The 13,415-nt window shown below is 35.1% G+C and overlaps 1 protein-coding gene across 3 annotated transcripts in view; it reads left to right on the top strand.

Annotated features, from left to right (window-relative positions):
* Positions 1-13,415, top strand: part of LOC120481066 (protein NLRC3) — a 71,467-nt gene that overhangs the window by 45,117 nt on the left and 12,935 nt on the right. The window contains exon 9 of one of the 3 annotated variants that reach the window (XM_089130776.1): positions 10,930-10,954. The exons of the other annotated variants lie outside the window; for them this stretch is intronic. Coding sequence (XP_088986902.1) covers positions 10,930-10,939 — 10 coding nt within the window. The 3' untranslated portion in view covers positions 10,940-10,954. Of the gene's footprint in view, positions 1-10,929; positions 10,955-13,415 lie in introns of those variants that run through there. 3 annotated transcript variants of the gene reach the window in all.

Raw genomic sequence — 13,415 nt, 5'->3', positions numbered from 1 at the left:
TAGCAAGAAGCTAGCATGATTAGCATGTAGCTAGCATCATGCTAGCATGATTAGCATGTAGCTAGCATCATGCTAGCATGTTTTTAACAAGAAGCTAACATGATTAGCAGAAAGCTAGCATGATTAGCATGTTATTAGCATCAAGAAAGAAAGAAAGAACGAAAGAGAAAGAAAGAATTTTTAGAAAGAAAGATGCATAGATTAGTTAGAAAGAAAGATGGATAGATTTGTTAGAAAGAAAGCTGGATAGATTAGTTAGAAAGAAACATGGATAGATTTGTTAGAAAGAAAGAAAGAAAGAAAGAAAGAAAGAAAGAAAGAAAGAAAGAAAGAAAGAAAGAAAGAAAGAAAGTATTGTTAGAAAGAAAGATGGATAGATTACTTGGGTAGAAATAAAGAACGATAGATTTGTTAGAAAGAAAGATGGATAGATTAGTTAGAAAGAAAGATGTATAGATTTGTTAGAAAGAAAGATGGATAGAATTGTTAGAAAGAAAGATGGATAGATTAGTTAGGTAGAAAGAAAGAACGATAGATTTGTTAGAAAGAAAGAACGATAGATTATTTAGAAAGAAAGATGGATAGATTAGTTAGAAAGAAAGATGGCTAGATTAGTAAGAAAGAAAGATGGATAGATTAGTTAGAAAGAAAGATGGATAGATTAGTTAGAAAAAAAGATGGATAGATTTGCTAGAAAGAAAGATGGATAGATTTGTTAGAAAGAAAGATGGATAGATTTGTTAGAAAGAAAGATGGATAGATTAGTTAGGTAGAAAGAAAGATGGATAGATTAGGTAGAAAGAAAGATGGATAGATTTGTTAGAAAGAAAGATGGATAGATTAGTTAGAAAGAAAAATGGATAGATTAGTTAGGTAGAAAGAAAGATGGATAGATTATGTAGAAAGAAAGATGGATAGATTTGTTAGAAAGAAAGATGGATAGATTAGTTAGAAAGAAAAATGGATAGATTTGTTAGAAAGAAAGATGGATAGATTAGGTAGAAAGAAAGATGGATAGATTTGTTAGAAAGAAAGATGGATAGATTAGTTAGAAAGAAAAATGGATAGATTAGTTAGGTAGAAAGAAAGATGGATAGATTAGGTAGAAAGAAAGATGGATAGATTTGTTAGAAAGAAAGATGGATAGATTAGTTAGAAAGAAAAATGGATAGATTAGTTAGGTAGAAAGAAAGATGGATAGATTAGGTAGAAAGAAAGATGGATAGATTTGTTAGAAAGAAAGATGGATAGATTAGGTAGAAAGAAAGATGGATAGATTAGGTAGAAAGAAAGATGGATAGATTAGGTAGAAAGAAAGATGGATAGATTAGGTAGAAAGAAAGATGGATAGATTTGTTAGAAAGAAAGATGGATAGATTAGTTAGAAAGAAAGATGGATAGATTTGTTAGAAAGAAAGATGGATAGATTTGTTAGAAAGAAAGATGGATAGATTTGTTAGAAAGAAAGATGGATAGATTAGTTAGGTAGAAAGAAAGATGGATAGATTAGGTAGAAAGAAAGATGGATAGATTAGGTAGAAAGAAAGATGGATAGATTAGGTAGAAAGAAAGATGGATAGATTAGGTAGAAAGAAAGATGGATAGATTTGTTAGAAAGAAAGATGGATAGATTAGGTAGAAAGAAAGATGGATAGATTAGGTAGAAAGAAAGATGGATAGATTAGGTAGAAAGAAAGATGGATAGATTTGTTAGAAAGAAAGATGGATAGATTAGGTAGAAAGAAAGATGGATAGATTAGTTAGAAAGAAAGATGGATAGATTTGTTAGAAAGAAAGATGGATAGATTAGGTAGAAAGAAAGATGGATAGATTAGTTAGAAAGAAAGATGGATAGATTTGTTAGAAAGAAAGATGGATAGATTTGTTAGAAAGAAAGATGGATAGATTTGTTAGAAAGAAAGATGGATAGATAGATAGATAGATAGATAGATAGATAGATAGATAGATAGATAGATAGATAGATAGATAGATAGTTCATTAGTACATATAGAATGGTAGTTTAATTGAGTCTAGGGCTTCAGGGAATTTAGATTTGAGTTTTTGTTGTACGCTATTGGGCCACCGTAGTCTTGGCTCAATTTGACCATGCTGCAATGAAAGTCAATGGGATTTTTATGATTTTTAATATTAATTTTTAAGAAATCTGAAAGTCGAATCAGTCTAAAAAGATATAGCACACTAAGTCAGAACAGTCTGAAGGTCTGACCCGAGTTTGGAGTTTGTAGAGTCAAAGCTCTAGGAGGAGTTAGAGTCAGAAAATTTTGAGTAAGAAGAATAATAATAACTAGATTAAAAAGTTCGTCGAGACAAACTTTAAGTTGGCTTGTGAAAGTTTGGAACAGAAAGTTTGAAGAAGTTTAAAGTAGTTTGAAGAAGTTTAAAGTAGTTTGAAGTTTAAATTAGTCTAAAGTTTAAATTAAGTTTAACTTAGTTTATAGATAGATAGATAGATAGATAGATAGATAGATAGATAGATAGATAGATAGATAGATAGATAGATAGATAGATAGAGTTAGAAAGAGACAGATAGTTAGAGAGATAGATAGATAGATAGATACATAGATAGATAGATACATAGATATATACATAGATAGATAGATAGAGTTAGATAGATAGATAGATAGATAGATAGATAGATAGATAGATAGATAGATAGATAGATAGATAAATGCTAGGGTATTCTGGGTGGTTGCTATGGTGTTGCTAGGTGGTTGTTAGGGTGTTCTTGGTGGTTGCTAGGGTGTTGCTAGGCAGTTGCTAGGGTGTTCTGGGTGGTTGCTATGGTGTTGCTAGGCGGTTGCTAGGGTGTTCTGGGAGGTTGCTATGGTGTTACTAGGCGGTTGCTAGGGTGTTCTGGGTGGTTGCTATGGTGTTGTTAGGCAGTTGCTAGGGTGTTTTTTGTGGTTGCTAAGGTGTTGCTAGGCAGTTGCTAGGGTGTTCTTGGTGGTTGCTAAGGTGTTGCTAGGCAGTTGCTAGGGTGTTCTGGATGGTTGCTATGGTGTTGCTAGGCGGTTGCTAGGGTATTCTGGGTGGTTGCTATGGTGTTGCTAGGCGGTTGCTAGGGTGTTCTGGGTGGTTGCTATGGTGTTGCTAGGTGGTTGTTAGGGTGTTCTTGGTGGTTGCTAGGGTGTTGCTAGGCAGTTGCTAGGGTGTTCTGGGAAGTTGCTATGGTGTAGCTAGGCGGTTGCTAGGGTGTTCTGGGAGGTTGCTATGGTGTTGCTAGGCGGTTGCTAGGGTGTTCTTGGTGGTTGCTAAGGTGTTGCTAGGCAGTTGCTAGGGTGTTCTGGATGGTTGCTATGGTGTTGCTAGGCGGTTGCTAGGGTATTCTGGGTGGTTGCTATGGTGTTGCTAGGCGGTTGCTAGGGTGTTCTGGGTGGTTGCTATGGTGTTGCTAGGCAGTTGCTAGGGTATTCTGGGTGGTTGCTATGGTGTTGCTAGGTGGTTGCTAGGGTGTTCTGGGTGGTTGCTATGGTGTTGCTAGTTGGTTGGTAGTGTTTACATATGGTTACTATAAAGCATCCATATTAGCATTTAGCTATTCACAGCTAGCATGTTTAGCATATTGAAAGTCATGTGTGCTAGCATGAGTCAAAAGACCCAACCCCCATCACGATACAATGTTCTGATGCTGAGATATAGCTGTTAAAAATATGGTTGCTAGGGTACTCTGTTTGGTTGTTAGGGATTGGCTTGACAGCTGCCAATCATGAAACTCCAAAGGCTGCTTGTCAGTATGAATGATTTAAACCAACCCCCCTCTCTTTACAATGTTCTGATGCAGATATCTAAATCTTGCTTAATGGTTGCTAGGGTACTCTGTTTAGTTGCTAGGGAGTGGCTTGGTAGCTGCCAGTGATAAATCTCCAAAAGCTGCTTGTCACTATGAATGATATGAATCAACTCTCATGACTCTGTGACATTCAGAATGGAAGATATCCCTCTTTAAAATTTTGTTGCTAAGGTGCTCGTTAATGGTTGCTAGGGCGTGGCCTGAAATTGTTGAGGTGATCCATGGTTGGCTCTTTGCTACCCAGAGTCAAACGAGACCACCCTCATGTTTCTATGACACTTGTATCCGGAGATATCCCTTCGATCTCTTTCTGTGCAAGTCTATGGGATATGTTGCTAAGGTGCTTTAAATAGTTGCTAGGGCGTGGCTTGATAGCTTCACAATGATCCTGAGAGACTGATTGGTCATCTGAGTAAAATGAGCCCGCCCCCTTGTCTCTATGACACTGTGATCCAGAGCTATGTTCAATATAAAACCCTAATGCAATGTGTAGGATGGCCCATTTCATGTAAGTCTATGGGGCAATTTTGGGCCGCTTCTGCCCCCCAGGGGTGCAACTATTCCCCCACTGTGAGGTATTTTCTTACAGAGCCTGTCAGCCTCTTCTAATGTGGTACATTACAAGTTTCTAAGAAATCAGCAATATTTAGTATTGCACGAGGCCTGCGGCCTCGTGCCTATGGCCTACGGTTGCTAGGGTGCTGTAACTGGTTGCTATGGTGTGAATTTAGAGTTTATGAGTTTAGAGTTTATAAGTTTAATTGAGTAAGTGTCCAGAGTTTATTCATTTATGAGTTTAATAGTTTTATGAGAGTTTATAAGAGTATGAGTTTATGAATTTAGAGTTTATGAGTTTAGAGTTTATAAGATTAAATGAGTCTTAGAGAGTTTAAGTTTAGAGTTTATTAATTTATTGTGAGTTTAAGAGTTTAAGATTAGATAGATAAGTGTCATAGATTGATGAGTTCATTAGTTTAAATGAGTGTCAATGGCTCATATAGTGTATAGAATGACAGTTTGATTGAGTCTGGGGCTTCAAGGTATTTAGATTTGAATTTTTGACAGTTGGGCAGTTTGAATTTCTCAATGGGAGTCAATGGGAGTTTTTTCCGACTTTGATCATCATTTTTAAGAGAACCGTAAGTCCGATCAGTTAGAAAAGATATAGCACACTAAGTCAGAACAGTTTGAGTGTCCGTGCCGAGTTTGGAGTATGTGGAGTTAAAGCTCTAGGAGGAGATAGAGTCAGAAAATTTTCCGCTCAGAAAAAGAATAATAATAATAATAATAATAATAATAAGTTTAAATAGAATTTCAGTAAGTTGGCTCTCACAAGCCAACTTAACTAGAAAAAAAAGTTTGATGACACAAACTTTAAGTTGGCTTGAGAAAGCCGGACCAGAGCGTTTGAAGAATCTTGAAGTTTGAATGAAGTTTTAAAGATGGAATTAGAAAGAATGAATGAAAGAAATAAAGAAAGATGGATAGATTAGTTAGAAAGAAAGAAAGAAAGAAAGAAAGATAGATAGATAGATAGATAGATAGATAGATGTTTTTGACAAGAAGCTAACATGATTAGCATGTAGCTAGCTTGATGCTAATATGATTAGCATGTAGTTAAGATGATTAGCATGTTGTTAGCGTGATTAGCATGTTGCTAGCATCATAATAGCATGATTAGCATGTTGCTAGCATCATGCTAACATGTTTTTAGCAAGAAGCTAGCATGATTAGCATGTAGCTAACATCATGCTAACATGATTAGCATGTTGCTAGCATCATGCTAGCATGTTTTTAGCAAGAAGCTAGCATGATTAGCATGTAGCTAGCATCATGCTAGCATGATTAGCATGTTGCTAGCATCATGCTAACATGTTTTTAGCAAGAAGCTAGCATGATTAGCATGTAGCTAGCATCATGCTAGCATGATAAGCATGTAGCTAGCATCATGCTAGCATGTTTTTAGCAAGAAGTTAGCATGATTAGCATGTAGCTAGCATCATGCTAGCATGATTAGCATGTAGCTAGCATCATGCTAGCATGTTTTTAGCAAGAAGTTAACATGATTAGCATGTAGCTAGCATCATGCTAGCATGTTTTTAGCAAGAAGTTAACATGATTAGCATGTAGCTAGCATCATGCTAGCATGATTAGCATGTAGCTAGCATCATGCTAGCATGTTTTTTAACAAGAAGCTAGCATGATTAGCATGTAGCTAGCATAATGCGAGCATGATTAGCATGTAGCTAGCATCATAATAGCATGATTAGCATGTTGCTAGCATCATGCTAGCATGTTTTTAGCAAGAAGCTAGCATGATTACCATGTAGCTAGCATCATGCTAGCATGATAAGCATGTAGCTAGCATCATGCTAGCATGTTTTTAGCAAGAAGTTAGCATGATTAGCATGTAGCTAGCATCATGCTAGCATGATTAGCATGTAGCTAGCATCATGCTAGCATGTTTTTTAGCAAGAAGCTAGCATGATTAGCATGTAGCTAGCATCATGCGAGCATGATTAGCATGCAGCTAGCATCATAATAGCATGATTAGCATGTTGCTAACATCATGCTAGCATGTTTTTAGCAAGAAGCTAGCATGATTACCATGTAGCTAGCATCATGCTAGCATGATTAGCATGTAGCTAGCATCATGCTAGCATGATTAGCATGTAGCTAGCATCATGCTAGCATGATTAGCATGTTGCTAGCATCATGCTAGCATGTTTTTAGCAAGAAGCTAGCATGATTAGCATGTAGCTAGCATCATGCTAGCATGATTAGCATGTAGCTAGCATCATGCTAGCATGTTTTTAGCAAGAAGCTAGCATGATTAGCATGTAGCTAGCATCATGCTAGCATGATTAGCATGTAGCTAGCATCATGCTAGCATGTTTTTAGCAAGAAGCTAGCATGATTAGCATGTAGCTAACATCATGCTAACATGTTTTTAACAAGAAGCTAACATGATTAGCATAAAGCTAGCATGATTAGCATGTTATTAGCATCAAGAAAGAAAGAAAGAACGAAAGAGAAAGAAAGAATTTTTAGAAAGAAAGATGCATAGATTAGTTAGAAAGAAAGATGGATAGATTTGTTAGAAAGAAAGATGGAATTGTTAGAAAGAAAGAAAGAAAGAAAGAAAGAAAGAAAGAAAGAAAGAAAGAAAGAAAGAAAGAACGAAAGAAAGAAAGAAAGAAAGAAAGAAAGATGGATAGATTTGTTAGAAAGAAAGATGGATAGATTAGTTAGAAAGAAAGATGGATAGATTAGTTAGAAAGAAAGATGGATAGATTAGTTAGTTAGAAAGAAAGATGGATAGATTAGTTAGAAAGAAAGATGGATAGATTAGTTAGAAAGAAAGATGGATAGATTAGTTAGAAAGAAAGATGGATAGAATTGTTAGAAAGAAAGATGGATAGATTTGTTAGAAAGAAAGATGGATAGATTAGGTAGAAAGAAAGATGGATAGATTTGTTAGAAAGAAAGAACGATAGATTAGTTAGGTAGAAAGAAAGAACGATAGATTAGTTAAAAAGAAAGATGGATAGATTAGTTAGAAAGAAAGATGGATAGATTTGTTAGAAAGAAAGTTGGATAGATTAGGTAGAAAGAAAGATGGATAGATTTGTTAGAAAGAAAGATGGATAGATTAGTTAGGTAGAAAGAAAGAACGATAGATTAGTTAGAAAGAAAGAACGATAGATTAGTTAAAAAGAAAGATGGATAGATTAGTTAGAAAGAAAGATGGATAGATTTGTTAGAAAGAAAGATGGATAGATTTGCTAGAAAGAAAGATGGATAGATTTGTTAGAAAGAAAGATGGATAGATTAGTTTGAAAGAAAGAAGGATAGATTAGTTAGAAAGAAAGATGGATAGATTAGTTAGAAAGAAAGATGGATAGATTTGTTAGAAAGAAAGATGGATAGATTTGTTAGAAAGAAAGATGGATAGATTAGTTACGTAGAAAGAAAGAACGATAGATTAGTTAGAAAGATGGATAGATTTGTTAGAAAGAAAGATGGATAGATTTGTTAGAAAGAAAGATGGATAGATTAGTTAGTTAGAAAGAAAGATGGATAGATTAGTTAGAAAGAAAGATGGATAGATTAGTTAGAAAGAAAGATGGATAGATTAGTTAGAAAGAAAGATGGATAGAATTGTTAGAAAGAAAGATGGATAGATTTGTTAGAAAGAAAGATGGATAGATTAGGTAGAAAGAAAGATGGATAGATTTGTTAGAAAGAAAGAACGATAGATTAGTTAGGTAGAAAGAAAGAACGATAGATTAGTTAAAAAGAAAGATGGATAGATTAGTTAGAAAGAAAGATGGATAGATTTGTTAGAAAGAAAGTTGGATAGATTAGGTAGAAAGAAAGATGGATAGATTTGTTAGAAAGAAAGATGGATAGATTAGTTAGGTAGAAAGAAAGAACGATAGATTAGTTAGAAAGAAAGAACGATAGATTAGTTAAAAAGAAAGATGGATAGATTAGTTAGAAAGAAAGATGGATAGATTTGTTAGAAAGAAAGATGGATAGATTTGCTAGAAAGAAAGATGGATAGATTTGTTAGAAAGAAAGATGGATAGATTAGTTTGAAAGAAAGAAGGATAGATTAGTTAGAAAGAAAGATGGATAGATTAGTTAGAAAGAAAGATGGATAGATTTGTTAGAAAGAAAGATGGATAGATTTGTTAGAAAGAAAGATGGATAGATTAGTTACGTAGAAAGAAAGAACGATAGATTAGTTAGAAAGATGGATAGATTTGTTAGAAAGAAAGATGGATAGATTTGTTAGAAAGAAAGATGGATAGATTTGTTAGAAAGAAAGATGGATAGATTTGTTAGAAAGAAAGATGGATAGATTAGTTAGAAAGAAAGAACGATAGATTAGTTAGAAAGAAAGATGGATAGATTAGTTAGAAAGAAAGATGGATAGATTAGGTAGAAAGAAAGATGGATAGATTAGTTAGAAAGAAAGATGGATAGATTAGTTAGAAAAAAAGATGGATAAATTTGTTAGAAAGAAAGATGGATAGATTTGTTATAAAGAAAGATGGATAGATTAGTTAGAAAGAAAGAAGGATAGATTAGTTAGAAAGAAAGATGGATAGATTTGTTAGAAAGAAAGATGGATAGATTAGTTAGAAAGAAAGAAAGAAAGAAAGAAAGAAAGAAAGAAAGAAAGAAAGAAAGATTAGGTAGAAAGATAGATAGATAGATAGATAGATAGATAGATAGATAGATAGATAGATAGATAGATAGATAGATAGACAGATAGATAGATAGATAGATAGATAAGTTCATTAGTTCATATAGAATTGTAGTTTAATTGAGTCTAGGGCTTCAGGGAATTTAGATTTGAGTTTTTGTTGTACGCTATTGGGCCACCGTAGTCTTGGCTCAATTTGACCATGCTGCAATGAAAGTCAATGGGATTTTTATGATTTTTAATATTAATTTTTAAGAAATCTGAAAGTCGAATCAGTCTAAAAAGATATAGCACACTAAGTCAGAACAGTCTGAAGGTCTGACCCGAGTTTGGAGTTTGTAGAGTTAAAGCTCTAGGAGGAGTTAGAGTCAGAAAATTTTGAGTAAGAAGAATAATAATAATAATAATAATAATAAGTTTAAATAGGATTTCAGTAAGTTGGCTTTCCCAAGCCAACTTAATAATAAGTTTAAATAGGATTTCAGTAAGTTGGCTTTCTCAAGCCAACTTAATAATAAGTTTAAATAGGATTTCAGTAAGTTGGCTTTCTCAAGCCAACTTAATAATAATAAGTTTAAATAGGATTTCAGTAAGTTGGCTTTCTCAAGCCAACTTAACAAAATGCAAAAACAACAGTTCAGAAGAAAATAATTCAAATGAATCAGTTCAAAAGACTCGTTTGACCTGTTCGGTTCAAAAAGGTTGATTTGGAAAAGTTCACTTCAAATTGGTTTAGTCGAATTTGATTCAAAAGATCCGATTCATTGATTCAGTTCAGAAAGTTCAAAGGTCCTTTGAATCGCGGAAAAGTGATTCAACAGTTCCAGAGATCTTTTTCACAGGAAAGCAAAATACTCTTGAGCAGTCTTTCCAAAATAAAGCTCAGTCCCATTTAGGAAAAAGCTAGCAGGCAATCAGAACATTCCTACCGAATTCCACGGGTGTTGGATTAACTCAAATCTTACATCGACTTCATCTCGCTGGGAAGGCTCGCCATCTTAGATCATAACGCTGAAATGAACGCAGTTCCAACGTAGAATAAAGACCTAACCTGCATGTGCAACAGGCAGCATTTAGTTCAAAACACACATTCAATTCACGGCTTTTAGTTTAACACACAAAAAACTGTAACACTTGTTATCCTGTTCAGCATTTAACAGCAGCATTTCCATCGTAATTCGACAGCTTAGATAACATTATGCAACTTAAACAAAATAACTAGTTCAATATGATCAACAATGAAATATGAACATTACAAACTCATAAACACGTTAACCATTACTTATACTCATTAACATCAGAGCTTATCAGCATTTCATACTGACACAGAAATACATTAACTCTCAAATTAACACACCAGTACACGATCACATTCATCAAAGTTTACACATTTTAAAATGTGTACTCACCAAATCCAGTCTCTTATTCAGTCCTCTCTGACGATCTTAACTTTTATACAAAGTTATGCTACTGCTCGTCTCACAGTCACGTAGAGAAAAGAAAATGGATTCCCCCATACAGCAACTAACGTGGTGGGGCGGGACTTCAACATAACCTCACTTAATTGGACAAATCATTCAAATGTCAATCATGCACAGCTTCATTACTTCCTGAATTTCAGCCAGCTCCTTGTTTCCTGTCTGCCATTATTGGCCAAATTGATTATTGTTGCCGTGACTACTGAGGTCAAGCACACCTGGATTAATCAGACACACCTGAATTAAGTAAGGGTTAATGCCCAACGAGGTGTCCATTGTCCGGTTTTAATGGACGACGGCGAGGCGTGAACCGCGATTTGCGCTTATAGAGGGCAATAAATTAACTTAATCAGATCAAAGAGAGGGTCATTTGTCTACATGCTAGCTTTTTTATTTACAATTAATTTCAACGTTTCCGTTTATAGTGCAATTTGAAAAAGCCGGTCAGTCAGGAGGATCCACAAAAACTGGGCACTGCTGCCCATGATGGGCACTTGATGCAGACAGTACGTTGCTCCAGCTTCGTCTCTCACGGACAGACGGAGCCCAGTAAGCCCGCAGACTGCTCTCGCATCGATGGCCTGTCACCGACATTATTTGACGGCTCTCCAGTCCAGCATCGGAGAGTCGACCTACAGCACACCAGTCGTCAAAGTTGCCATATTCTCCATAAATGTGAAAAGAAATAACGAAGTCGCTCATTGTTGTATTAGGCTATAATATCTACCGTTAGATGTTTGTTTTGATAGAGCATTTGACTACCTGTTGCTATGGTTACTCACCGCTGTTGTAGGCAGCACATTTATTTATAAATTTCGAATGGTAAACAGGCAGTTTCACCAGAACTACTTTACTAGGTGACCTCTATCACTTTTTAACGGACACCCTGCAGCCAATCAGAATCGAGTGTTCACCCAGACCATGGTATAATTAATTTTATCCAATAATGGCAGACAGGAAACAAGGAGCTGGCTGAAGATCAGGAAGTAGTGCAGCTGTGCATAAAGCCCATTGTCATTCAAGCAGCTGATTTCTGTAAATGAATGCAAAACTAAATGTGTATTGCAGCATAGGGCACAGTCAGGATCCATCAGCAACGATTTGAGACAAAAATAATTAATTTTATATAAAACTATGTAAATGGCGCAGCAGGATTTTGGCACAGCAGGATTTTGAACACAGTCCTAAGTAGGCATGTGCCGGTATCAAATTTTCATGCTGCGGTTAATTGATTGAGCTTTTATTGCGGTATACGGTATTATCACGGTATTTTAATGAAATTATATTTCAAGAAAAACAGATGCATTGTGGGTCTCTAAAAAAAACCTCAACTTGTATCAATGTGTAATTGTGATTTTCAAAACATATGGTAAACTAAACCAAATTGTTTAAAGTTTAGTGACAACATGTTACAATGACTGGTAGGTTACTGTTTGTATTATTCAATTAAATTCTTGGATTTGATTTCAGTCTTAATTCAATATTGACTCATTTGGATAAATATTAGGCAGGCCTCAGTCTGTTAATGTTTCTCAAGAAAAAAAAAAACCTCACATAATGCTGTAAACATACAGAGAGAAATTAAATATAATATTTAGCAAATTACTCCTTGCTATTTTCTAATGTGCTGGTCATTAAATGGCTTTCCTGAGGTAAATGTAACGTTTTGACACAACTGTTCTCCTGCAGTGTTACTGACCTCTTTCCGTGTTTGAAAACACTGATTGATCGTTATTATGTACAAGTATACCTTTCGGTAAGTTATACTGTATCTTTAAATAAAAACGAAAGTAACATGATGATCGGTTTACTTGAACTGAGGAGCAACGATCTGTGATCAGAACCTAAGAGTTGATTTATCAACTTCAATTTATCAATAACAACTTTCATATCAAAAGTAACCTGCTCTGTCTAGTCTGTCGGTGTCAGTGTCCTCTTTGCTCTGTGATTTTTCTCTGTGGGAGAGCGTGTGAAAAGTGTCAAATGCGTTAAGCGCCTTTCAGACAGGACGCGGAATGCGCGACGCTGGTTCAACGTTGCCCTTCAGATACAACGCGATTTGCTATTTTACAAATAAAAAGTTTAACTATTTTGAACTTTAACACCGGCGTGGTCGATGCAGGTCGACACAGCAACAAAACATCCCTGCGCGTCGCGCGCAGGGCCGTATTAAGAGCTCACTGGGCCCAGGGGCTATGAGTTACTGCAGGGCCCCCCCACCACTTTAGGTCACCAACTACATGAGCTAAATGTTATATTATTATACGAGTCATATACGATATACGATATTATTAATTATCCATTTATGATATACTTCACAGTTAAGTTATGTTACTTTTAACACGATTTTTTTTATCATATCAAAATGTATTGACTAAAATTTCATAATTATTGTGACCAATTTCAATATCACCAAAAAATAATAGTAGCTTAAGAAAATAATCTCAAGCTTACTGATGACAAGAGTAACAAATTAAAATAGAACAAAGGCACAATAAATCGACCTATGAAAAACTTAAAGCACTGAATAATATTATATTATATAAAGTAATCAAATATACAATACATGGTTTTCACTATAAATTCAACATTCATTCTTGTTAATTTTGCAAAAGTAATTCAGTCAAATGCAGTAAATTACTTTCTTTCTGATGTTTGATTAACATTATTGACACACATGGCGACAGCAGCTTTATTAGCAGCGTCTGTCACTTTGAGACCTCAGAGTCGGATTCAAGTGCGCTGTGCAAAACCGTCTCAAGTTCACCACAGTCTATGGTTCACCTTGGTCTCAAAACCAGCATTTACAAAATGAATTCCCCCGCTGCTCACTGTGCCTGAGCAGTTTGAAATAATTTGTATCCAAACCACAACGTTTAAAAACGCGTTTAAATGATAAACTTACATCATG

Source organism: Pimephales promelas, chromosome 5, assembly GCF_988280905.1.
Source record: "Pimephales promelas chromosome 5, fPimPro1.hap1.1, whole genome shotgun sequence".
In the NCBI taxonomy this organism is placed as follows: Eukaryota; Metazoa; Chordata; class Actinopteri; order Cypriniformes; family Leuciscidae; genus Pimephales; species Pimephales promelas.
Note: the sequence above shows the minus strand (reverse complement) of the source record. Positions and strands in the feature narration are given on the sequence as shown.